Source organism: Odontesthes bonariensis, chromosome 18 (assembly GCF_027942865.1).
Source record: "Odontesthes bonariensis isolate fOdoBon6 chromosome 18, fOdoBon6.hap1, whole genome shotgun sequence".
Classification (NCBI taxonomy): Eukaryota; Metazoa; Chordata; class Actinopteri; order Atheriniformes; family Atherinopsidae; genus Odontesthes; species Odontesthes bonariensis.
Genome location: NC_134523.1, coordinates 34,433,302 through 34,460,890, shown reverse-complemented (window position 1 = coordinate 34,460,890; position 27,589 = coordinate 34,433,302). Strand labels below are relative to the sequence as shown.

Genomic DNA, 27,589 nt, shown 5'->3' with positions numbered 1-27,589 from the left:
AGCTGCTAACCTGCGGGAGGAGGCAGCTACTATAGGGAGGGTGGGTGGGAGTGAATGGTCTGCAAAAATGTTTAGGTGTTTAAGAAGATGATAAATGTCATAACTTCCCATGTGAATGGAAGTGTACAGGTTTTTTTATATAATAAGTTGAACAGTGTTACATGTCAGTGGCTGATCAGTGTATATTTATAGCATAACTCCTGAAATAAAAGACTTATACAGAGTAAATAGAGATGAAATGAATCAACTGATACACTACACATTTAAACAACTGTTACACTACACGTTCAAACCATGCTTGATTGCTCTCCATTCAACATAGACAGACCGTATTGATCCCTCCAGCTAGATATTGAGTGGAGCTGCAACCCAGTTTGGGATAAAAGCAAATATGCCTCCACGGGAGTCTGAAACTAGGTCCACCACAGGTTGCTCGCACTCTTCTGACAGCGAAACAAGGGAAATTGGAAAGAAAGAGGAGAAAGGGATGTTATACAGGTATGTCAAAGCAGCATCACTAAGCTGCCTGGAATGTTTGAACTGCTCTCCCAGAGGAAATGAGCCTGTGCTGCTTGTTTCTCATGCACATTAATGCACAAGTAGCCTATATGTCCTTTTCTCTCACACACAAGCCCCTTGTGGGGGGTGTGGGGGTCGGGGGGGTGTGGGGCCCAGCAAGACGATTACGACGTCCATGCGCTACACCGAAGCTTGTAGAGTGTTAATCCAACATGACAGCGGACACAACGTTACCGTTCGACACAGCCTTAGAAAGTGTTTCGGAGTAGATTCACCCTAGGGTCATTTGAACCGTGACATCCAGCCAAGTAGCCCACCCGAAGTTTTTCCGATCTTGGCTGAACATCAGCTGAGTTACTGAGTTATACCGAATAGCTTAGTACAAGCGCTGACGGACCCTGGCAGTATCTCCAAAATTACCACACTAAAATCCCATGCCATGACACCAAACTTCTACAGTAGTACAAGTATGGTCTGTACTCACAAAACGATGCATTTGGAAGTTTGTACATAGTCCAGGAGTTTATTATTATCATTAACACAAGCCTGATAGCTTTTCTGCTGCTAAAGCTTCGTTGACGTCACTTCTGGGAGCTGGGAGCTTCAAAGTAAGATGAGGGTTGAGCTACTACTGTAGACAACAAAGCAAGGCTGCTCAATTTCTCCATTATCAAAATAAATTCACAACTCTACAACATAAAAATTCATGTAGAATATGGCATATAGGCCTACTTTGTTGTTAATTTAAGTAGCTTAGAGCGCAAGTTTACTTTTATTTTACTTTTTTTTTCTTCTTCCTCGTCGAATTTCTGTCGTCATCTGGTATAAGTGATACAATTGGCTATCAATCGCGCGCAAAGCAGCATGGGAGGAACCTGACGTCATTTGATAGACATTCGTAGCGCCCAATAAACGGCTCTAGGCATTCGTAAACCACGCCTCAAATACGAGAAAGTGCACACCTAGTTCCCAGACCACCATCTCATCGAGATTGTGGACGCGTCAGCCAGGCTAGGTTAAATACACCTGTCTGCTTCAAATTTTTCAAACAAACTATGGCGGAACACCTTGAGAACTCGTTTTTGCAATTGTATATGCAGTTCATGGAGATGTTACTTTACGGTGCGTCTTGCTGCGTGGGAAACCGCGCTCTCCCATCTTTCTCGCCAGCCCTTCCAGCAGAGGTCCATCTTTCACCGTCCCCGACATGTGGCGGTAAATAACGTCCTCTGCTCGGGGGCTGAGGAGCTCGCGGACCTCCTTGTCTCCCCAGTTGGCCATATTAAAAAATGTCTCCAACTTGATGTAGGCTAAAACAGAGTAAAACTTGTTCTCACCTGTCGCTGTTGTTCTGAATCAGCTGTCCATTCTGTTTTTTAAACTCCTCACGTCACACCCACGGCCGACCCGCGTAGATTGCGTTCACAGCAAACTCGGCTCGGCAAAAAGACTAGGGTCCGACGCGGGTCGAAAGGCGAGTCGAGTTGACGCGGCAGCCCGGGTCGGCAGTGTGAAAAATTATCGCAAGCCAAAGCTGTCATATCCACACGTCGAGAGCACACGCTATATATCTTAACGATCGCGTTCTGTTTTTTTATATCACGCGTGGTATAAGGACACCCGTAAAAAGTGTATTGCAAGCCAAAGCTGCCATATCCACACGTCGAGAGCACACGCTATATATCTTAACGATCGCGTTCTGTTTTTTTATATCACGCGTGGTATAAGGACACCCGTAAAAAGTGTATTGCAAGCCAAAGCTGCCATATCCACACGTCGAGAGCACGCGCTATATATCTTAACGATCGCGTTCTGTTTTCTTATATCACGCGTGGTATAAGGACACCCGTAAAAAGCGCCCCTTACGGGACGCGCTGTATAATGCTTGAGCACGCGTGCCGAAATACACCACGCGTCCTCTAGATGCTCACCTCGTGACTGTAGGGTGTTTTTCTTCCCCAAGTTTTTAGCTTCTTGTCTTAAGCCACTGCTTTTAACATCTTTGCGTGCCTAAATTGCCTTGCATGTGTCTTATTATTTTATGCTACATCATTTTAACATGTGTTGGACATTGCTGTCAGTGTTGCAACTGCACACTGCGCCTATGTCTTTGTATATTATATATAATAAAACATAATAATCGAGCTGGAACATCCCCTGTGTAAAGGTAAGTTCAGTGTGGCACTGGCCATCTAGAGGACGCGTGGTGTATTTCGGCACGCGTGCTCAAGCATTATACAGTGCGTCCCGTAAGGGGCGCTTTTTACGGGTGTCCTTATACCACGCGTGATATAAGAAAACAGAACGCGATCGTTAAGATATATAGCGCATGCTCTCGACGTGTGGCTATGGCAGCTTTGGCTTGCGATAAAAAATTCGCGAATTAAACGCGGGTTATTCGGCAGTGTGAAAGGGGCTACAGACACATATGCGCACTCATACAAAAAAAATTACTGCAAAGTTTCACAGCTTCACTCCTCATTATCAGTCATTTTTGTCATTTTCTTTGGTGCTCAGGCTCCTTCACTGCTGGGTTTTCATTCAACAATTTATATTTATATACTGGATCCACTGAGCCCGGGCAAACATTACAGGCTCTTGCATAATCCATGAAACGTACAACACACTTCTGATTGCATCTGTAATTACTCAGCCTTTTACAGCTTCTGATTCAGAGTGTACACTGCCACCCTATGGCCTGCTGGTGCAGTGTGTGTTCCATAGTACACAAACACATGAATATGATCACGAGTCAGTCCATGCCAACTGTTGTGTCCTCCCAGCTCGAGGTTAAGAGCCTGAAGCCTTTATTACAAACAATTCTTTAGTTATTATGTTTTCTTTTCAATTATATTTGGAGCGCTGTGCAAAATTGAATCTTTTCTTCTTTTTTTTTTCAATCCTCACCTGTCACTCATTTTTCTCTTAGGCTAATATTTGGAACAAACACAGAATCCTAGGATAAATAATGACTAAATACTTAATACAGAACAATTTAGAGTAAACCAGTGAATGATGATACATATTTTTCAAAAAGTGTTTTTTTTACTTGCTTTCCTTTCTTGCAATAATGAAATTCTATCTATTATCAATATAATTCAACACTATGTACAAGTTCTTTGGTCCACAAAAAACAAAAAAAACAAAACCCTACTGATTTTGTCAGTCGTACTTGAAAAAACTGCTCTTTGGGTTATTTTGACCATAGTCGTAGAAAACTTTTTCAAGGAATGTTACAGTTTATTGCAGATACATTTATATTATAAATTAGCAATATATATTCACTGCATGAACTAAAAAAAATGGGAGAATCAGGCTGCTGTATAAAGTCTTCCCCTGCGCATCACAAATATTCTGAATCGGGTTAAGGTCTAAACTCGATATGTGAAAATGATGTCTCCTGCTCCCTGAACCACTCTTTCATAATGTGAACCTAATTTATCCTTACATAGACATCATGAAATTCAATAAATTATAAATACTTTAATTATACTAAATAATATTCAGGTTTTGTATTATATTCAGATGATAAAGCAGATCTAATTTTTGGGCACAAAATATTGCTGAATTTAGACCTGCCCAACGGAGGCCACCCCGAATCATAATGTTGCCCCCGCATGTGCTTGTACACGATGAGTGTACAGTGTTTCCCACAGATGTGAAGGCAATGTGTGGTGGTGAGCCACGGGGGGGGGGGGGGGGGTTAAAAATAAAAATTCTTCAAAATAATTCCTTCGTTAATAATTGGTCACACAGAACTTTATTGTATTAATATTCACATCTTCATTGTAAACAAATTAATAACATAGCTAATTACACTGGTCGGACTGTTCAGCTCTGTTTCAGACTGATGGGAGAGCAGGGAAAGGAAATGCAGCTTAACGAATACGAGTATTTTTTAAATGGCGTTAAAAAAAAATAATAATAACGAAACGCAATATGTGGTGGCCGGTGTTGAATCTGTGGCGCACCGCCACGAATTAGTCTATGTGTGGGAAACACTGGTGTAGCACTTCATGTTCTGCTCTTCTAATAGTCTACTGGTGCTCCCATGACTCTGTAACAGGTAAAGCTGGACTTTCTGATTTTAGAACTTTTTCATCATTCTTAGTTGTTTTGCTTGATGCAGTCCAATAATTTGAGTAAGATCTTTTCCCCAAACCTCAAACTGTGTCTTCAGACATTATTGCAGCTAACTGTCCAAACCAATCTTACTCAGCTGCCGCAGTAGGCTTAACACGGGAGATAATCGATGACGCGCACTAAGATGTAACTTCTTGGTCTCTTGTTTCTTTATTTTCCATATCGTAACGTAGCATAATCCATCAAATATTATTCAGCGTATGCAAGGAACCAAAACAACATACATAGAAGACTTGAAATAAGACTTACTTCAGACTTTGCGGTCAACAAAACATTTCACTCGTGAGCTCACCCCACTCGTACAAGTCAGGCTATGCGCATAGGTAAGTACAACTACTTGTAACCACAGAACACACACCCATCACCCAAGCGCCAACCAAGCGTGCACACAACACCACACCCAAAGCACAAAACCCCCCACACATGGGCCCTACAGACATGGTTGTTGAAATAAATGAGAAGCTACTTACTGTGTAGCAGCCCTTGGCATCAATAATAAAGGAGGAGAGTCTCTGACGGGTGCAGCACTTTATTATGTCTTCATTAGAAGCATTCAACATTCTGACCATTCTGACTTTCACCCCCAAAAAAAATGGTTGTAAACAGGCCAGGGTTGCAACATTGATCTCAAATTCTTAATATATATACAATATAAATAATAAAGATTGTATCTAGTTGCTTCATTGCTTCATATTTAAACTATAAAAGAATACACAATTTCAAGATGTAACAAAAAGACGGCTCCGGTGGATGCGTGGTAAGTAGCCAGAGCTGGTGCCGATCTGGCGGACAGCCAGACGACCAGCCAGTTGGCAAAGGTGACCTTTACAACTGTTCGTAAACCCATGTGCCCTATATTAGTGTGTCATGGGAACAACTCGTTATTTATCTTCAAGACAAACCACCAGTTTTTGGATAGGGCATTCAATTATTGAAGGCTTGGGCTTTGAGGTATGGTCCCGTTTCTTTGTCAATTTCCCAACATTTCCCAACATTTCCCATAACATTTCCCCCACTTCATCCAGTCTACTTGAAAACTGGGTAGTTATAGCATTTAGCACATTGGTAATGGTTCTAATTTGACGCTCCCAGACACGACTTGCATGACTTGCAGAGGGAGCATTAAAAATGAATTCACACTGTTTGTCTGCTTAAAATGCTTCCAGTGCTTTAAAGCTTCCTTGAATTTCTTTCTAGTTCCTATGAAGTTTGTGCCCTTTTGTACTCTTTCCGCCCTTGTTTGGTGACATAGTCCAAAGCAGTCCATTCCGCAGTACATGAAACGGGCTGATTCTTCGACTCGTTCCTCAGGGAGATGTGACACACGCTGTTCCTCTCTGGGACACCAGAACTTTCAACACTGCACACACAAGGCTCTTGGAGAATGCTCTTGCCACTCAGTCTGAAAGAGGCTATGAAGCCGAGTGAATCATAAAGAGAGGACTGCTTCCTTTCTGAAGCAAACGAAGGACTCTAATTTGAGAGTTTATCAGGTCAGGGCCAGTCACTAAAGTCTAGTGAGATGCCATGGAATTTTGCAGAGCAGTCAAAGACAACTCTTAGTTTTTTCAGTTTTCTGACAGCAGACCTAAGGGCACAACCCGAGTGACTGACCCAGGAAGGCGACGTAAGAAAACTGCCGGCTCAGCCTGAATCGACTGACCAACCAGAGTATATCATTCACCCTTTGAGCAGATGGGTAAGCCCTCATGGAAGGTGAATCCTGATGGGGGTCAGGCAGCTCTTCTCCAAGTTGACCTGGAGGCCCAACTGGGACACATGACCAAACAGACGACTTGTATCGCGAGAAGCATGCACTCGGGATGTGGCGCAGAGAAGCCAATCGTCGAGGTATGGAAGAACCTTCATTCCGCAGGCCTGCAGAGGAGAGAGGGCTGCTTTCACACACCGAGTGAACACCCTCGGGGAGAAAGAGAGGCCAAACGGTAGCACCCGGAACTGTCAATGGCGACCCCGATAGGCAAACCGGAGAAAACGGCAATGCTCTGCCGCAATAGGTACATGAAAGTACGCATCCGTCAGGTCTATTGAGGTAAACCACTCGTCCCTCGTAACAGTCTGAAGAACCTCTGCCGTCGTGAGCATGTGAAAGGGCAGCCCCTTTAGATATTGATTCAGTCCCCTGAGATCTAAAATGGGACGAAATCCGCCCGTCTTTTTGGGCACGAGGAAGTATGTTGAATAGTAGCCTCTGAGTTGCTGCAGAGGATCCACTGCCTCAATTGCACCCTTGCCCAGGAGGGCGGAAAGCTCCTGGTCCAGTGCTTGAGCTTTCACCGGGTCGGTGATTATGGTCACCCTGACCCGGCGTGACATGTGAGGCCGCCGTCGGAATTGTAGCCAGTAACCATGGGTCAGAGTGGCAACCACCGATGGATCCCCAGCATGAGCAGCCGAATAACTGAGCTAACGATGCGAAAAATATCCGATGGTCAGCTTGGTGGCCTCACCGTCTGTCCTGGTGGGGCGGTGGCCAGAGTTTGTGGCACGGGCCTGCCTGGCTGGTTGGCGGACTGACTCACGAAAGTCCCTGCTGGGCCTCTGCTGTGCAACCAGAGGATTAAACCCACCAGGCCGATCACAACCCCGAGATGGCGGCCAAATACTGCGGCTGGCCGGCGGCAGAGGAGGGGGCATACCCCCTGTAGAGGCCTGAAAGCTGCTGCCTAGTGTTCCGTGCCTGAACAGTCCGTTCCAGCGCTTCCAAGGCAGCCGGACCAAACAACTCCCCTGGTACCCCAGGAACACTACGGAGGGCCTGACGACATGTTTCAGTCAACGTAGACGGCGCCAGCCAGACCTGTCGATAAACCTGAACCAGAAAAGACATTACGCGCCCAAGCTCCCTAGTTATCAGCGCAAAAGCCTGAAGCGCTGCATCACTAAAGCCAATCGCTGTAGTGGCCCCACTAGTGTCCTGAAGGGATGAAGAGAGGGCAAACATGAGGTGTCCCAAGAATTGCCAAGTCGGCCAGCACGCGCCCCGGCGTAATAAGCTTTACAGAGGAAGTCATCTGTAACACGGCATTGAGCCCGCGGGCACCAAACATCATGACGCAGAGCCTCATCTGGTGATACAATGAGTGAGGCCAAAGCAGGCTCAATGGCAGGCATACAATCCAAGCCTGCTTTATCTGACTCATGCATAGCTGCCAACACGCGACCATCTGTGGAGAGGCGTGAAAAGGCTCTAGGGTCCCGCCAACAAGCGTGTAACTCCTTCAGGTACTCCTCTGATGGAGGGACAGAGAAGGGAGAAGGGGCCCGTCCGTGCCTGAAAAAGGCACTTCCAGGAGCGGACTCCTCCACCTGCGGGACGTCCAACTGCAGCTGCCTCAATGCCATATGCATGATGTCCCGCATAGAGCTCTCACTCGACCCACTAGCTGCACTCTGAGACGAAGAGAGTGAGCCAGTCTCTGCACGAGATGACTGCGCCCCCTCCTCACTCCTAAAGTGAGGGGCAGAGGCAGCCAAAGACAACACGTCCTCCTCCGAAGCCAACTCAGGCATGGGTGGAGAAGAGAATCCAACCAACGAAGCAGTGTTGTTTTTGACAACCATCTTAGATTTAGTCTTAGTCTTAGTCTTTTGGACTAAAATGCTTATTAGTTTTAGTCACATTTTAGTCACTTCTATATGTGATAGTTTTAGTCCAGTTTTAGTCGACGAAAACTCAAAAGGGTTTTAGTCTAGTTTTAGTCGACGAAAAGTCAAAAAGGTTTTAGTCTAGTTTTAGTCAAAAAAAAAAGAAAAAATAAGTATAGTCTACCGTGTTAAGAAAATAGTATGGTCTTAACTATCAAACAAGCAGAACAAAAATACATAGCTTATTAACTGACCCTGTACTAAAGCTTTCTGATTTTTCATTCTGTACTGTGCGTGTGTCCCAACTTTACTGTAAGCGCACTAAACGCACAGGTCCTGGTTAGGGCTGCACAACGTCACTTGTGGCTTTTAGGCTAAAGCTAGCAGACTCTACGTATAACAGTAACTCGACCTGTTTAACATATCAAGTTACGTGCTGACAGAACGTACACACAAAGCACACCGTCACTGAATGTAAACATGGCTAAACATGCTGCTAAAGTAACACACACATAATGAATTGACGTTAGCGTAACAAAAGCTAACTTTAGCCTGAAGTTAGCAGCCCATTTGCGCCAGGAGTATGTGGAAAACGGTTACATGCTGCCATTCCGACATACCGACATTGACGTTCAATTGTCGGAATGGTGACATTTTTTTAAGAAATTTTTTCTTTTCAACATTACCACCATTCCGACACGCGATTTCAGCACCACACGCATGGACAGCTCGCCATGCAATAATAGGGCTGCACCAAATGCCCGAGAGAGAGACATTCCAACACGCAAGTCAAGCAAGACTGATCGCACCCACTCAGAAATTTGCTGATGATGAGGGCTGACGAGAGGCTCGTTGTGTAGCCAATATTTCATTTGGCAGTGTAAAACGGATGCTATTTGTTTTTGTGACAATTGCCTCAATTTATTTTACCTTAAACCACTGAGAATGCTGTCAAAGTGAAGCCTCACAACAGCTGGTAGGCTAGATCTTTATCAGGACAATGGACACTTGGGTTCACCGGCAGATAAAATGTCTTAAATTTCGCCGATTTTCGAAGAGTGGCATTAAATTTCATCTGGGCGGAATGAAAGAAAGATATGTCTGGAGAGAGCTTTTGTGTGTGCGCGAGTACTTCCGGTGAAAACTTCCGGTGATTTGACAGCTAGGGCGTCAGGTTAGGGCCAGTGGCCGTAAACAAAGGTTATAGCCGAGAAGAAAGATGATAATATAACGTAGCTAAAAAGACTAGCTTTCTTCAGTAGCCTAATGCTTACCGATTTAGCAAGCCTAGCAGCCTCGTTGCTAATGCTAGCCGCCGTAACGTTACCAACCATACCCGACGTCAAGGAGTTGGCTGAGCAGGTTATGGAGAGGCTGGCAGAGTTAACTTCATAATGGGTGAGTGCAGGTTTCATTCACTTGTTTTCATTCTTTCACAGGATTGATTCACTTCATTGGTTTATCCGATTGCTGGCCGCCGAGCCATTATGTGTCTGGGTTTGTGTAGGTTACTGATCATGGTTGTTAGCAGTCGATAGTCAGGTTGTGTGATGTGTGTGTATTTTTTCTATGGGTACATGCCACTGACTGAGCGGTCTGTGCTCGTTTTCTATTTTTATTTAATTAGATTGGAGATACTAATTAATACTGAGGGGGGGCTGGTCCCGGGGAAAACTGCCAGGGCCGATTTTTTTTTCCCAGTCCGACCCTGACAGCTCCCAACAAGTGTCGGAATGGTGTTATCAAAAAAGTGTCGGCATGGTGGTATCAAAATGTCGGAATGGTGGTACCAAACTGTCGGTATGGCGGGATGTCGCGGTGGCATCATGTCTGAGTGACGGTATGTCGGAATGCCGGTTGCATACCGTGGAAAACGTACTAATGTGTTAGCTTACTATGAAATTTATCGATTATGTTAACAGCATTTATAACTTACCTTCGAAAAAATATCCTTTTGGCGAGCCTTAAGGTGCCGCAGCAGATACTTTTTAGGTTATAATTGACATACACAATAAGCAGAAATGTCATGCATTTTAAACGTCTGACAGATCACCCACTAACATTTTCGTCCATTCTCGTCTCGTCAACGAAAACTCACACACGTCTCGTCATGTTTTCGTCATCAGAGAGCTATGTTTATCTCGTCACCGTCTCGTTATCGTCATGAAAAAAAGTGGCGTCAACGAAATGATTTCGTCATCGTCATCGTTGACAAAAACAACACTGCAACGAAGGATCCAGCTGGCGTGCCTGAAAAAGGGATTTCATTTCTGCCAATTCTGCAGACAAACGCTCGACTCTCATGGAAAGGCCCTGATCAGACTTGGCTCAACTCTTCTTAGGAGGAGCCACAGAGGCTGTGGCCTCATTCCGGCACTTCGATCGGCTAGGGAGGGCCACCTGCCCAGAAGGTGGAAGGTCATTGCCAACCTCGGGGCGCAATTGGGCCAGCCGAGTCACCATCACAGCACGGGGCATGTAACTGCAGTTCATGCAGGAATTCTCTGACAGGGCCTCCACCAGGTGATCATGCCCAAGGCAGGCAGGGCACAGGTCGTGGCCATCATCTGCCTGAAGCACAGCCCCACAATCCGCACAACAGTGGGAGCCATCCATATTCGAGACTGACCTGAGTCCAACCGCAGGCAGGAAGAACAGGCTAAGATCGGGAGAGGGGGCAGCGACACTACCGCTCACCAATCACAATAAAATACAGCAACAGAGGGGCTGACACGCCAGCTACGTCCAGAATAGAGGACAACAAACCAAAACTGGGAGAGGGGGCGAAAACGCCACCGTCACCAATTAAAGCAAGCAAACTTAGATGCTACCACAGGTAGCTCAATCCAAAACCGAATAAGCGGTAGGCTAAAATTGGGAGAGGGGGCGAGACGCTACCGTCACCAATTAAAGCAATCAACAATCGTAGAGGCTAACACAGGTAGCTCAACGCAAAATAGAGTGAGAGGTTGGCTAAAATTGGGAAAGGGGCCGAGACGCTACCGGCACCAATTAAAGCAACCAAATTCAAATGCTAACACAGGTAGCTCAATCCAAAGCCGAATAAGCGGTAGGCTAAAATTAGGAGAGGGGGCGAGATGCTACCGGCACCAATTAAAGCAAACAACAACCTCAGAGGCTAACACAAGTAGCTCAATGCAAAATAGAGTTAGAGATTGGCTAAAATCGGGACAGGGGGCGAGACGCTACCGTCACCAATTAAAGCAATCAAACTCTGATGCTATCACAGGTAGCTCAATACAAAACCGAATAAGCGGTAGGCTAAATTCAGGAGAGGGGGTGAGACGCTACCGTCACCAATTAAAGCGAAACAACAAACTTTAGAGAGGCTAAAAGGTAGCTAAGCTCCAGTGTGTGTATCACAACACAGTGATCAGAAACTGTGAGTCGGGAGGGAAGGCGCAAACGCCACCATCACCAACACACAGAACCAACCCATCGCAGCCCCTATGAGGGCGAAGTACCGCTACTCCAGCCAACAGGCAATCGGGCGTCCAACAACGGTGAAATTATCAAGAAAGGCTGATGCCATGCAAGCGAACTGCACGCGAGAAGAAAAAGGAACAGAGCGTCGGATGACGTCAGGCTATATAGCCTCTAATTGATCATCCGACATGTCACAGGTGTGACTCTGTTGGTATTACTACTCGAAAGGTGCATGCGAAGTGGACATTCAGTGCTTTCAGCACCACCCTCTGGCGGTCAGTAGGGATGAAATAGAACTTCCAGGAGATAACTGTTTACATTGAAATGATTCATTAAATAAGACTGCTACCCCTCCTCCTCTCCTGCTCACTCTGGCCTCGCTGATTAAACTGTAACCAGGAGGGGTCGACTCAATGATAACAGCAGCACTGTTATTTTGGTCTAACCAAGTTTCAGTTAAAAACATCAAATCCAATGTGTGCTCAGTGATAAAAATCATTAATTAAAAATGTTTTCCCAGCTAAAGACCTAACATTTAATAAAGCCAACTTAAGTGTTTTAGAGGTATTATTTGCCCACTTGTGTTTGGGAGTTTGGGTATGTTTACTTTATTTAAAGATCTTTTAGAGTGCAACTCTCTGTGTTTTGACTGGGCCACATTTCTCCTTCTGTCACCTAAAAGTACAGAAATTTTAAAACCTTCTAATAAACAGGGTCCCAGCTTGTCCTGGGAAAAGTCACAACTGCCATAATCCTCGCAGCCCGGACCCTCCACACATCACATATCAGACTGAGGGGGTGGGGCTGGGCGCCCTGGCTTCAGCTGCTCTGGTAGGGGAGGGGCTCGGTGGCGAACCTTTGGCCACTCTGGTGGGGGGTTTATGGGGGACAAAAAGGGATTGGGCTGGGGGGCAGATCTGAGCCCAGCGTTGACCCGCTCCATCATCTGCTCAGTGAATTTCAGGTGAGGGGAGGAGGCAGAAAGGGAGGGTGAGGAGCGCCATGACCTGTCAGGGCTTTGGGGGCCTGGGGAAGGTCCTGATCCCTGGTCCTGGTCATTGGTGCTGTTGAGAGGGTTGGGGGCAAATAAGGACCCCTCTTCTTGCCTCTGGTGTCTCTCCTTTCCGAAGCTCTCCTCCGGTGGGGGCAGATGGAGTTCCTCCTCAGGGTTTCTGCTGGGCTTTGTTTGTTCCTCTCTATGAGATAACTCCTGGTTTATCTCAGTCTTGGCACCGAGCACAGATGGATGACGTAGGAAGTAGCATAAGTTGGAGGTGAACAGTTTCACCCCTGACTTGTTAAAATAAAATCCATTTGCCTTAAAAAGATGCCTGCGTTCCCAAAAATGTTTTAAATTATTAATAAAATGCACTGAGTGGTCAGCACATGCTGATAAAAGCCATTTATTCAGTGCCAACAACCTGCTGAATCTTTCCTCTCCTCCTCTGACGGGTGGTACAGGTCCACTGATGAATACAGCTGCATTCAGCGAGCTCACTGTGTTTAATAATCCAATAAAGTCCTGTTTCAGAACCTCAGATTGTTGCTTGGACACATCGTTTGACCCTGTATGCAGAACGATGTTTGTCACAGTTGGATATTCATCTACAATTTCAGGAACAAACAACTGTTGTAACCTTGTTTTTTCTTCCTCTCGCTTCAGTTTAATTTCTGTGAACATTGGTGCTTCTTTGAGTTTCAATTCGCTCTCCAGCTTGCTCAGCTTTGCGTATTGCTCATGCATATGTTGTAGTCCTTTTGCATGCTCTACTTTAGTTACAAGGTCAGCTGTGAGAGCACAACTTCACAGCTTCACTCACCCACCCATCCAAATAATTCAATTCAGGTGTTCCAATCACTTCCATGGCCACAGGTGTATATATTCAAGCACCTCGGCATGCAGACTGCTTCTACAAACATTCGTGAAAGAATGGGTCACCCTCAGGAGCTCAGTGAATTCCAGCGTGGTACCATGATAGGATGCCACCTGTGCAACAAGTCCAGTTGTGAAATTTCGTCGTGACTAAATATTCCACAGTCAGCTGTCAGTGTATTATAACAAAGTGGAAGCGATTGGGAACGACAACAACTCAGCCACGAAGTGGTGGGCCACGTAAAATGGCAGAGCGGGGTAAGCAGAAAGGTAACCAACTTTCTGCAGAGTCAATCGCTACAGACCTCCAACCTTCATGTGGCCTTCAGATTAGCTCTAGAACAGCGCGTAGAGAGCTTCATGGAATGGGTTTCCATGGCCGAGCAGCTGCATCCAAGCCATACATCACCAAGTGCAATGCAAAGTGTCGGATGCGGTGGTGTAAAGCACGCCGCCACTGGACTCTAGAGCAGTGGAGACGCCTTCTCTGGAGTGACCAATCAGGCTTCTCCATCTGGCAATCTGATGTAGGAGTCTGGGTTTGGCGGTTGCCAGGGTAACGGTACTTGTCTGACTGCATTGTGCCAAGTGTAAAGTTTGGTGGAAGGGGGGATTATGGTGTGGGGTTGTTGTTCAGGAGCTGGGCTTGGCCCCTTAGTTCCAGTGAAAGGAACTCTGAATGCTTCAGCATACCAAGAGATTTTGGACAACTTAATCCAAACTTGTCCAACATCAGTGTCTGACTTCACAATTGCACTTCTGGAAGAATGGTCAAAAAATCCCATAAACACACTCCTAAAGCTTGTGGAAAGCTTTCCCAGAAGAGTTGAAGCTGTTATAGCTGCAAAGGGTGGATCAACTTGATATTAAACCCTATGGATTAAGAATGGGATGTCGTGTTAAGTTCGTATTTAATGTAAAATGCATGTAAAGGCAGATGAGCGAATACTTTTGGCAATAATTAAAAATGTAATTCAGCTGTTAAGTTTTACCAATACCTGTAAGATTTCTAACACCTGATTGGTTACCCTGCACATCAAGTCAAGCCAAATCAATGGATTGATGCAGAGCGAGTGAACACATTCCTTTACACTGGGTGGCGCTATTCACCTCTACGTTTGTTTAGATACTCTATCAAACAAAACTTTAATTGCATCGTCTGCTAGTTCTAAAATGTGTCTCCCCCAATTCCAGAGAAATTCGTCTCTCTCCAGGCATGCTATTCAGAACCAGACCAAAGCAATGGATCCGACTAGATTAGCGTCAGCCCCGCCCACTGACTTTGATGGGCGAGTTTGACAGATAAAATAAATTGATGCACTGCAACACAAGGATCATTGAATAATTAATTAAATAGTGAAATAATTGTGTTTTTTACATCAAATTAATCGGTATTTTAATTAATTAATGACACATTTAAATAATTATTTAATGATTTATGTATTTAATTCCAATTTTAATTAATTAATGACACATTTAAGTAATTGTTTAATGATGTATTTATTTATTTAATTTTGGCACGTTTACTCCTCCATAGCGTTGCAGGAAATATAATTATGTCAAAATTACCAAAGTACAAGAGTCAAAAGAAACTTAACGTCCAAAATATGTTGATGATGAGTATCAACCAGCTGCTTTGTTCAGAAACACAAGTGTGACTTGATTTGTGTGTGTATGTGTGTGTCAGACCGTCAGGACCTGGAGGAGCCCTCCAAAGTAGATCAGCTTCAGGAGCCACTGCTGGAAGCTCTGAAAATCTATGTTAGGAAGCGCCGGCCAAGTAAACCGCACATGTTCCCCAAAACTCTGATGAAGATCACAGACCTGCGCAGCATCAGTGCTAAAGGTAAGAAAAAGGTCCAGATCTGCTGCAGGTGGGGGGATTATCTGTTAGTGGCATACCCCAATCAGCCATGACATTATGATCACCCACCTAATATTCAATAGTTTCCACTTTTGATGCCAAAACAGCCCTGACTTATCAGGGCATGGACCTCTAACATGCTGCTGGGGTATCTGGTGGCAAGATGTCAATAGCAGATCCTTAAAAACGTTTAAGGTGCAACATGGAGCCTCCCTGGATGTTTGTCTAGGACAACCCATAGATGCTCAATTGGATTAAGATATGTCAAGTCAAGTCAAATTTATTTGTATAGCACATTTCATGTACAAAACAATTCAACATACATAAAATCTGTATAAATATGGAGAATTTCAAGGCCAAGTCAACACCTCAAACTCGTTGTTTTCCGCAAAGCATTTTTCAAACATTTTTGCAATGTAGCAAGGAATATTGTTGTGCTGATAGAGGTCACTGTTATCAGTAACTATGTTTAGGTGGGTAACACGAGTTGAATTCATGTTTTCAGAGGACGAAGGTTGTCCAACAAATCATTGCCCAAAGCATCACACTGCCCCCCATCGACTTATATTATTCCCATAATGCATCCGGTTGTCATGTTCTTGTTAGGGTTTGTGGTTTTTTTGGACTTTGGTTTTGTTTTGTCTTGGTTTGGCTGTGTTCAGTTTCTATTCTGTTTTCTTGTCTGTGATTTAGTCTTTGATCATCATTAGGACTTATTCTGTTATTTTGCTTCGTCTTCATTTGTGCTTTGATTACTTTTTGGTTGCTCTCTGTTCTTGCTCTTAGTTGATTTTTGTTTATGCTCAGTTTGTTTGTGCTCTCGAGTTATTGGTTTGTTTTCAGGTTTTCCTCATTCTGTATTCTAATCTTTAGTTTGCTTTTTAAGCTGCTTTCATGTTTTATCTATATTCATTTTAGTTTGGGTCTTGCCTTAGTTTTGGTTTTGTTTCTAGTTCCACATTCTCACTCTTAGCTTTCCTCAGTTCCCTCCTGTCTGGTTACAAGCTCCACTACCTTCACCTGTCTGCATCATCCTCAGCTCTTCTCATTCACCAATCACTATCCTCTGTATTTAAGCTCCCTTAGTCCTTGTCAGATCTTTGGTACTACAACCACGTACTCTATTTCATGTTTCACGTTTCATCTTCGAGTCTAGTTCTGGTTAGTTTTCTCTGTTCGAGTTTTTTTTTTCCAGCATTTTGTTTTTTGTTCACTCAATTTTAGTTTGTGTGCATTTCTAGCTCGGCTGCGTTTTTTTTGTTACTGCTTTGGTTTAAAATAAATCTACTTAAGTTCACCATCAACCTCCTCTTGCCATCTGCTGGTCTGCATTTGGGTTCTTAATCTACATTCTCCCACACATCGTAACAGTTATCCTATTAAGACCAGTTGTAATACAGTCTTTTGAATGCCTTTTTTCATTCATTTTTTAAAAACCCTTATTTACAGATGTGATAACAGCAATGCACAAAAGGTAGTGAGTAGTAAAGTTAGAAAGTATGGTAGTTCAGAATTCATGGTTATCTTGCAGGAGCAGAACGGGTCATCTCTCTTAAGATGGAGATTCCAGGTTCCATGCCACCACTCATCCAGGAGATGCTGGAGAATTCAGAGGGCCAAGATGGCCAGAGCAGCTGCAGCACTTCAGCCGAAGCCGGGGCAAGTCCTCGCAGCAGAGGGAAACCCAAGGAGAACATCGCCGCGCTTGAGTCATCGGAGCCCTTGGAAACCAAGGGTGCTGCAGCCAAGTCGCCCAGCAATTATCCCTAGGAGGTGCCCAGAGGTTCCTCTGAAACTCTCTAACATTCTTTTGCACAAAAAAAGAACAGCTAGCAAGGGGCTGACCCCCTATAACCACTCTGCCCCGACTCCTTTGCTTGAGATTATGTTAACTCAAAATCCTCCTTCTATTTTTCTCTCCTATTTACACTAAATTTCCTCTTTGAAAAGAAAACGTCAACATGGAGGCCTCAAAGGATCAGTACTTTGTCTAAAATTCTGAATGAGCTCTTATGTGGTGTGGTGTCTCTGGGGACTATGACAATAAGGATGTGGTCCTCGCAAACTGCCAGAGATGATAATCCTCAGGTCTCCTGTGTAAATTCTTACCTGCATGACGGGAGTTTGATAAGCGGTTTCTCTTACGATCTCCCTGTTTCTCTTTCATCTCTTGTACTGTTGGGCATACATACATTGTACATACCATTGTATGGCTAGGTCTCTGTTTCTATGATGAATTTTGTGGTGCTTTTTTTCATTGTCTTAAATATTATCTTTGAGGCAAAACATTAAGGTTTGAAGCAGGACTATTCTAAGTCCTTCGAAATGTTATTTAGAATGTTATTGCACATAGACATCATTGAAGTCGAATATTTTATATTTGTTCCTATATTTAAAACTGTTTTTGTCTTTTAGAACATTTCTTGGTTCATGCCTCTACATGAATGAGTGTACATCCACACCGCCAGAATGCAAAGCTTCTCTCCATATCAACAGCCGAGTCTCTCCAGCTGTTTCCTCAAGGAGGGAAGCGCAACAGCAGAAGCCTTTGATACACACTCATCAGACGGGCAGCATCTACTTCACTTTCCAGTCTAGACGTCAGTTTGCGCAGATTAGATTTAGAAGAGATTCCATAAAATAATTTTGGGACTGTCTCTCCTCAGTAAGTCGGCTAAACCAATGATTAAAACAAATCAATGAAATTAGGTTGCTTGTAGATAGATTTTTCTGCAGCTGGCTGCAACGATATAGCATCTATTTCCTTTACACTGTACTTCAGCTTGACAAAGAATCCACTTTGAAATTGTCGCACTTTATCATCTGTTCAGTTAAAATGCTCATTTTCCCTGAAAATATGTTTTGTGGGGTTTCGAGTTACTTCTTATTGGGGTCAGCTTATTCACTGATTTTGAAGAACATTTCTGGATTATATCATCTTAGTTCTACTAACATAATCTTGTTTATGGGAAAACCTAAAAAAAAAAGGGGGGATCAAAATAAACCAGTAAATAAACTAATTCATAGAAACAGACATGATGTATCCAGATAAATGTGTCCTGAATGGTATACTGGGCTTTGACTGTATTAAGCATCAAAATCTCCTCATTGGACAGTTGCCCTAAATTAAAATCAAAGTTCACAAAGTTTATCACCAGTTTATGAGGCTAAGATGGTAAATTTAAAACCTGTTACATTAGAAAAAAAAACTGGCTCAGTAACCAGAGCGTATGACGAATGTGCTAATTCTTTCTAACATGCTAATTATATTCAGATTCTCCAGAAGTAATTGTTAAGTAGCCCTAAAGCAGGATTTGCACATATGCATTTCAGGCATTAATGGCCTCGCTTATCTTAAACTTTTAATGGGCTGATTGTTTTTCTGAATTAGTGTCTTTTGCTTAACTTTTTACATAGCAGAGTGGGAGCCAACCAATTAAATCCTCTGACTAATTGTGTCTGATCTCATGACTGATGTTTGCTGCAGTTAAAAACATCAAGCTCGTCCATCGTCAAGCCCTTTAGACTTTTAAGAAACTCCGCTTTTATATTTGTAGCTAGCAAAGTTTTACATTTGTAGCTAGCAAAGCCTGGGACAGACTCTACTGTAATATTGAATGCACCAAGCTAACTGCCTGGTTTTTAGTATGCTGAAGGCCGGAAATCAGATCATTCACTTTTAGACAAAATTTCTGGAAGAAATCTGTAAAATCTGTATCATCATAAATGATGATCATTATTCGAAGTGCAGCCTACTAAGAAATGCTAATCATAGCCGCATCCTAGATGCTTACTTGCTTACTCCAAAAAAGCAGATGATACTAAACTGTGACATTGTTCACAGCTTGTCAGATAGTCTAACTTCATGTGTTTCTTTTAAATGGATTTTCAATAAATTACACTATGTTGCCAAAAGTATCCACTCACCCATCCAAATAATTAACTTCAGGTGTTCCAATCACTTCCATGGCCACAGGTGTATAAATTAAAGCACCTCGGCATGCAGACTGCTTCTACAAACATTTGTGAAAGAATGGCTCGCTCTCAGGAGCTCAGTGAATTCCAGCGTGGTGCCGTGATAGGATGCCACCTGTGCAACAAATGGAGCACTGCGATAGTTCTGGCAGGCCACGCAGTCAACGCGCCCTTTGCCTATTGGCTGACGCCGACCCAACCCTTATTACTGTCCACAAACCAACTGCGCTTATGGGTAATCAGCTGCTGCTCGCAATTGGATGCTGGCATTCAGGGCGCTTCATTTAAACTTGGTTTGCTGTCACTGCTCTTTTTGCTTTCTGCTTGCACCCACCACCTCCCTGCTCCACCGACTTCTCATTACCAAACAATGTCATACTGTTGTCATTGTTGCTTGCTCTGTTCTAGGGGGTTTGTTGCCTTTACAGCAAATGGAAGGCACTCCACCTAAGGATGCTGCTGTTCCCTGTCTTGGCTTCCATGGAGCTCATGGAAAAGTCGGGAACTTCCTCCGAACAGAGCCATACCGCCAAACACAATTGTATGCATTCAGAATAAGCTTCTGAAATTTATATTTCTTTCTCGTCTCATTTTGACGAGAGTGGTTCTGACAGAAGTCCAGTTGTGAAATTTCCTCACTACTAAATATTCCACAGTCAGCTGTCAGTGTATTATAACAAAGTGGAAGCGATTGGGAACGACAACAACTCAGCCACGAAGTGGTGGGCCACGTAAAATGACAGAGCGGGGTCAGCGGATGCTGAGGCACATAGTGCTCAGAGGTCACCAACTTTCTGCAGAGTCAATCGCAACAGACCTCCAACCTTCATGTGGCCTTCAGATTAGCTCTAGAACAGCGCGTAGAGAGCTTCATGGAATGGGTTTCCATGGCCGAGCAGTTGCATCCAAGCCATACATCACCAAGTGCAATGCAAAGCGTCGGATGCAGCGGTGTAAAGCACGCCGCCACTGGACTCTAGAGCAGTGGAGACGCCTTCTCTGGAGTGACCAATCAGGCTTCTCCATCTGGCAATCTGATGGAGGAGTCTGGGTTTGGCGGTTGCCAGGGTAACGGTACTTGTCTGACTGCATTGTGCCAAGTGTAAAGTTTGGTGGAGGGGGGATTATGGTGTGGGGTTGTTGTTCAGGAGCTGGGCTTGGCCCGTTAGTTCCAGTGAAAGGAACTCTGAATGCTTCAGCATACCACGAGAGTTTGGACCATTTCATGCTCCCAACTTTGTGGAAACAGTTTGGGGACGGCCCCTTCCTGTTCCAACATGACTGCGCACCAGTGCACAAAGCAAGGTCCATAAAGCCAGGCCTTCTTGTCCAACATCAGTGTCTGACCTCACAAATGAGCTTCTGGAAGAATGGTAAAAAACTCCCATCAAAACACTCCTAAAGTTTGTGGAAAGCTTGCCCAGAAGAGTTGAAGCTGTTATAGCTGCAAAGGGTGGGCAGACGTCATATTAAACCTTCTGGATTAAGAATGGGATGTTACTGAAGTTCATATGCGTGTAAAGGCAGATGAGTGAATACTTTTGGCAATATAGTGTATGTGGCTGTGCTTAATACTGAATAGGTAAGTAGCTTGGTGGTTACAAATGTATCATAAGTGATACAAATAGAAAATTTAAAAAACAAACGTAAAAATAACGACAACAAACACTCACAATATTAGAAACCATAGCTTACCTTCAACCCCTTTGTTGTTTTGTGCATTTGAAATTCTTGCTTCTCAGTTATCTAGCATTGTTAGCGTTTGTCCATACAGTCTGACTACGGTCTACTACAGCAACCTCGAGTTTTCAGAGATGAACGCCTGAATGCCTGCCTAATGAGTGTGTATCTACCACTAACAGCATAATACTTCAGACCACAAACAAGTTCTGTTATGGCCTTATGAACAGAGCTCCGCATCTTGCTTTTCCTTCCCTTTTCAGAAGTGTCTTATTTCAACCAGTAAAACATGGGGGCAATGCAATCCTTAAAACACTCTGAGGACCAAGCGTTTTGGGTCGGAATGATTGTATGCTAATGCAGAACGCACACTGTAGAGTAGGAACTGTGAATCCACTCCAAATGTTAAACTTTCTCTTCAGACTTGATGGTGTAAGCTATACTTAGTGATGCAAAAGGAGATTCCAGATGACCTTCCACCCCTCCAAAGAAGAGCAGCTGAGTGAAGATTCTCTTTGGACAGTTAGTTCAGCTGAGCTGTAACTCCAGCCGGCAGGGGGGGGGCAAAGTGTGTGTCACATTGGATGATGTGGTCCTGTTGAAAGTAAAAGTCACACAACGAAACTCATCTGCATTCCATCCCGGCTTGGAAATACATATCATAAGGGAAGTCAGAGCTGTTTTGTCTTTTTTTTTTCTTGTCTTAGCATGTTTGAATGTGAATAATGTCATGGAGTCTGTCAGAAGAATGATATGCAGTGTTGAGGAGTTCTTATATCTATTTCAATGTAACATCGGAAATGTTCTCCCTCTGTCTCTCCTGGTGAGAGATGTTTTTTTTTCCTGTCTTTTTTTTTCATTAAGCTGGAAAACTTCACAGCTGAAGAATGTCCACATGAAGCGTCAGGCCAGCCCATCAGGCTCCTGGACACAGCAAGAGGTTTTAACTGTTCCTTTTACGAAACAACTTCACAATCCTAAAATACTCTTGTTCATTTCTGCTGAATGTTGTACCGACGTAACTGTAATACTCTACTATCTAGCTCACTGCAGAGATGTTATATAAATGGTGTGTGCTTTGCATTCCAATTGGCAGCTCGATTGTCTTTGGAACATCAACTCATTCAACAAAAAAAACAAAAAAAAGGAACTGGACCATGGTGAGCTGATCTGAGCATCCAGGTCATAAAACACACATGTTAAGGATAATTAGAAGAGAGACTTATAAATGGGAGAAATGGACAACCAAGTCACCTCAAACACAGATGTCATCGATTTGTTCTGTTTGTTCGATGTTAAGCAGCAGAGCAGACTCCTCCCTCCCCAACCAAGAACCCAAACAGATGTCGTCAAACAATCAAATTCAATCAGCTAACAGCGACTTGGTGAAATAATCTGTAAGGGTGTGACCGATATGGGGGTTTGACAACAACAGATAGTAAATTTATCAGCTATGGGTAAGAAAATGTGCCAATAATAAGTGCAATCTAAAGTATTCACACAACTGTCCCATGCCCACAATTCAAACCAGCACGAACCAATATTTTTATGTTAATTAGTAAAAAGATATGACATACCAATGAAGAATTCTCATTCTAGGCAGTGTTTTGGTTTTACTACATGCAACATTACTGTTGAAAAAAAAAAAAAAAAAAGAACGTGATATACTAAATTTAAGTGAAATAAGAGTGTAAATGAGAGCTGACGTGCCATTTTTGATGTCCTGCTTCCATCCGCGCCAAATGAATGTTTTGCTGTGTCATGGACACAGGATGTACACTTGGCATTTTCAATGCTTTTCTCCCAATGCTAATACTGTACTGTGCTCTTAGCTTGTTAGCAACAACACTGAGTGCTTTCAGACCATAGAAAACTTTCTGAAGAAACCTTTCTTCCTGGAAGAAGTTCTCCTTTTTTTTGTGTCCACACTACATGAACTGCGGCTGACTGTACTTTGTAGAACTCCTTTTATTTTGTTTTTCTATTTTTAGCTCCTACTTCAGTTTAGGAGCTTTCCCACATGTCACATATTGAACTGTGATTGGTCAAGCTTACTAAACTGTACCCTGATTGGTTCACGAGTTTAGTAAGTTTAGGATGATTGGTTTATTGTTCTAAAGTAGCACTGGAACGCGGTGCCATTATGAGTTTTAAAAATGATAAATATTCATAAAAAAATATATATATTCCCAGGTAAACAACAGCGCTTAATACTGTTTTCTTAAACCTTAAAGAGGAACTGTTGACAGTGAAGCTCGGGTTTACTGAGCCAATATCTGCAGAGGAAATATGGGATTTTGACACATCTACTAACCTGGCAGTGATGTTATTTCATATCTGCGGTACGGTGCGAATGCAATCAGAGAAAAATCACTGGAATGTATGTTACCTTCAGAAAGCACTTAGAATTATTTGATTTTTGGCATAAACTTGCAAAGTAAGTCCAGTTTGCTGCACAGTAAATCATTTTTTGGCTTGAAACGGATGTTGCAACACATTTTCACTCCCCAACTTGTCACATGCAAGTGCTTGATCAGGAGTCTTAGCAACAGTTTTCATTACACTGGGTATCCTTTAACTCAAATTTTTTTGTCACACAGGGAACTTCTCTATTACAGCCACATCTTGCAAAAAAAAACTTCTGCATCCATATCTGATGCCTCAGCACACACTGAGGGGAATGACATGGTGATGCTTTCAAAGAGCAAGACTGTTTTTCTCACTTCCCTTGTTTTATTATTTGCTTCATCGTTTTCATTTCAGTCTTTACACTAATTCATTCTACTAATACTTTGTTTGGCATGAAACGTATTTATTTAAGGGTTTGAAATAAAAATTACTCAGAATGAGACAAAAATTATGGTTCTGTGTTAAAATGTTGAATTTTAACCCCATAATGCCAATTGTCACATATATGCTACAAACCGTTTGACTCAATAAACCAGCTGAGATAGCATCTTCATTCCCCCAATGCCGGTTAGTCCATATTCACTACGGACCTAGGAAACTTTATATAAATAAATATGTAAAAAAAAAAAAAGGGTGAATAAAAAAACGTTGTTTTTTTCACTGTTATATTACTGTGTTGTTGTTATCTTATCATTGACCATTATGCCTGGTGTTGCAAATAAGCAACATAGCAAAATTTCTATTTATTTTTTTTGCAAAAGTGAAATTAATAATCTCAGCATTATTTACCATCTACTTAAAGGCTAAAACACACACAAAACATGTTTTTATATACAGCTATATAAATTCAGGCGTTAAGGGGTTAAGAACTAACTTCTACAAGATTTCCGAAGTTGCAATGCCGACACGTGCACAGTCAAGTCACTAGATTAGTCACCCTGCACATTGAAACCCAACACAAAGGGCTCTGATCAAATATTAGTGGAAAACCTCATAGTTAAAGTAATACTATGTAACATTTCTACCTTAAAATAACAGCTTGAAAAAAATTGTGCGGCTAGAATGAGTTTTAATATTACGATTGGCCTGTCTCCTATGCCCTTCGGGGGTCTGAGTTGGAAAAACTGCGCTATGTAACTTTGCTGGACCGGCCCGGGAGCTGAGCGGAAGTACTTCGACTTGCTTTCTGGCACACCTACCGCAAAAACAAATAGACCAATAGACTCAAAATAAACTGATGAGAAAGTTTAATAGATTTTTTTTATTTTTCATTTTGTGCATGTCCCTAATGGGATGGCCTTGCATCTCGGGGCAGTTACGTCATCCATCTTATGTTAAAACATTACTGGATGTGCATGCCTCACAGGGACAAATCTGTGGTTGCCATTCATGAGATTGTCCTAAACTTTTTTGATAAGTGTACAGAATTGTAAATTCTTTATTCAACAATGCAAATACTGACTAATAAAATACTATTCAAGAGTTCTTAGTTTCAGAGTAGACCTGTGTTAAATGTTGGCAATATATCTGTATGACCCAGCATGGTTTTTAGCTTTGGTTCCGTGTTTTTATCTGTTCCTTTTTGACGATACCAACAACACGGCTCGTTTAACTGGGCTCGACAACTAAAATAACAGAAATTCAGCCACTGTAAACAGATAATTTAAGACTGGCCAGGTCAGTAACAAAAGTGTTGGTAACCTCATAACAGCCTTTAACAAATTCAATATCAAATATGGTGAGAAACTGTCAGGTGAAACATGGTGTTTATACATAGTCAGTGGTGTTTTATACATGTATACAGATACTTAACTGCATGTAATTATGATCTTTGTGTACCTAAAAGATATAAAGTTGTGTGACACAAGATCAGTTTTGCATTTTAAGGCACAAAGCAAGAGAAGCCGAGTCTTCCTCTGCCAGTGGGACAAATGGGAATCCTTTTGATGCCTTGAATTCTCCAAATTCTAAAAATACTTCTGTTTATACTTCATGGCCTCAGATTATTTCATGTTTATTTCCTTTCCTTTTTTTGTCAGTTGGTGCAGTTTTGGCTTGGCTCTGCGTGACAAACCCACATGAGCGCTGCTTCTGCCTCCTGGTTGCACATGCCATCTGATGGAAAAATGGGAACTTGTTGATGATCTCAGCACGAGCTTCAACTTAGTTTCCAATCACCATGTTTTAGTGAACATAATGAACTCAAAACTACTGTCACTGCCCAGCACCAAACAGGGCATAGTAAGCAGCCAGCAAACAGAGGAAAAAGGGAGTGTGAATATGTACTTAGACTACAAAGTTTTAATTGGACCTCCATACAGCTTTGTGTAGTCATGGAGACACTGAAGACGCCATTAGATTTTTGTTAACTAGCATCTCAGCACATTCAAACCTAAAAAAAATAGCATGGATGTATCAGACCCACACATCGGTCAAGCTCTTCCTAAGCTACTTCGGCCAGAAATCATGACTGTGAATTTCAATGAGTCATTAAAAATAGCTCTGTTTGTCCGTCTTGAAGATGTTCTTGGTCAACAACAAAAAGTGTCTACAGTCATCTTTTCCCGTCATTATCAGAGAAGCTCACCACCAATCATATGCAGTGTTGTATAGTCCTGTTAATATGAGACATGATGCTCACATCTTACTGAGGGGAGCGGGGCCTGCTGTACGTTTATCCCATCAGCCCCACTGAACCCTGGGAACTACACTGAGGCGTGAGCTTCGAACTACTTCTGCTCTCCATTTGAAATATTGTCCATGTATTATAACATATGCTTTTTATGTTCATATACTGTTTAACTTTACCATAAACTGTCTTGGAAAAGTAATAAAATATATTTATTTTAAAAAAGACGTGTCTTTGCATATTTCTGAAGACAGTTGTGTTCTTCTGTCTAAACTACATGTGGAGTTTAAGTTCTAGTTGACCAGGATGGTTGTCAAAAGAATCTATGAATTTGCAGCACATCCTAAAGGGGAAGTTCGTTTTTTTTTTTAAAACCTGGGCCTTATTTCTAGCATAAAATACGTTCAACTACTCACCGATAAGTTTGGTGAAAGTCGCCGTCCTTCAGAAGATATTTAGATCCATATAACGGGAGAGAACAGGGCAGAGACAATACAGCCTCTAAATAAGGCATTATCTGTCCTTATTTCACCAATACTTTAAGACCAATGACTGAATGAACGCGTACTATTGTACTGTTAGCTCAAAACTGCCTTGTTGTTGTTATTGGGGCTTTCTTTGGAGCAGCAGGCAACAAGTTCTTTCGAGGCTACAGATGGGGCAGAGAGGAGGGTTGAGGTTGTTGGGACAGGTGAGAGAGACGGGGCTAATTCACATATTAACTGCTATCAAAATATTAAACTAGGGAAGTTTTTGCATGTATGTATCTATGTATATCTATCTATATATATATATATCCATGTGATTTTATAGAATTAATTTATTTTCATTCAAATAGAAACATAATTTTAATTTATTTCAGCGGCATGATTGAAATGAATAGCTTGTTAAAGCTGCAGTCTGCAACTCTTTTTCAAGCATAATGCCTGGAACTGTCCGGGGATTCTGAAAGTAGTACATTAAATACCCCAATACTAAAAAAAAAAAAAAAAATGAGTTCTCTAGGTCCCCTATATGTCCCGCTAGGTCCCTCCAAAGCCAGCAGGTTTGTTTACAAAATTGCAGACCGGACCGGTAAAAGGTAACCAATCAGGTTACGAGCTGGGCTCTGCTGCCTGTCAATCACCGATTGTGCACGCGCGATACAAGGTAGGCTCGTCCCCACGCTTATTTATCTAGACTATTGAACTTCATTACGGGCTTGTCTACTTACTGTGTCTTCCATGATCGCAAATGACAGGTGAGTTGATGAATGAGGAGTCGTGTACGCGCATCTGGCGTGCACGTAGATGTGCACGAGTTCTCGTGTTTTGATGGGGCGGGACAGGAAGTTGAATAACTTTTTATTTTTCGGTTAAAAAATAAGCATTTCTTGCATTTTGCGACTACGGAGGTCACCGTTTTCAACTTCAAGCGTTCTGATAGATCATGTAAACTCTTA

At 42.8% G+C, this 27,589-nt stretch overlaps 1 protein-coding gene across 2 annotated transcripts in view; it reads left to right on the top strand.

Moving 5' to 3' along the window:
* Positions 1 to 26,329, top strand: part of LOC142367122 (retinoic acid receptor alpha-A-like) — a 239,131-nt gene extending 212,802 nt beyond the window's left edge. For both annotated transcript variants that reach the window (XM_075449061.1, XM_075449062.1), the window contains exons 7-8: positions 15,279 to 15,437; positions 16,987 to 26,329. In XM_075449061.1, the coding sequence (XP_075305176.1) occupies positions 15,279 to 15,437; positions 16,987 to 17,225 (398 nt within the window). In that variant the 3' untranslated portion in view covers positions 17,226 to 26,329. The remainder of the gene's footprint in view (positions 1 to 15,278; positions 15,438 to 16,986) is intronic.
* Positions 26,330 to 27,589: the final 1,260 nt, after the last annotated feature.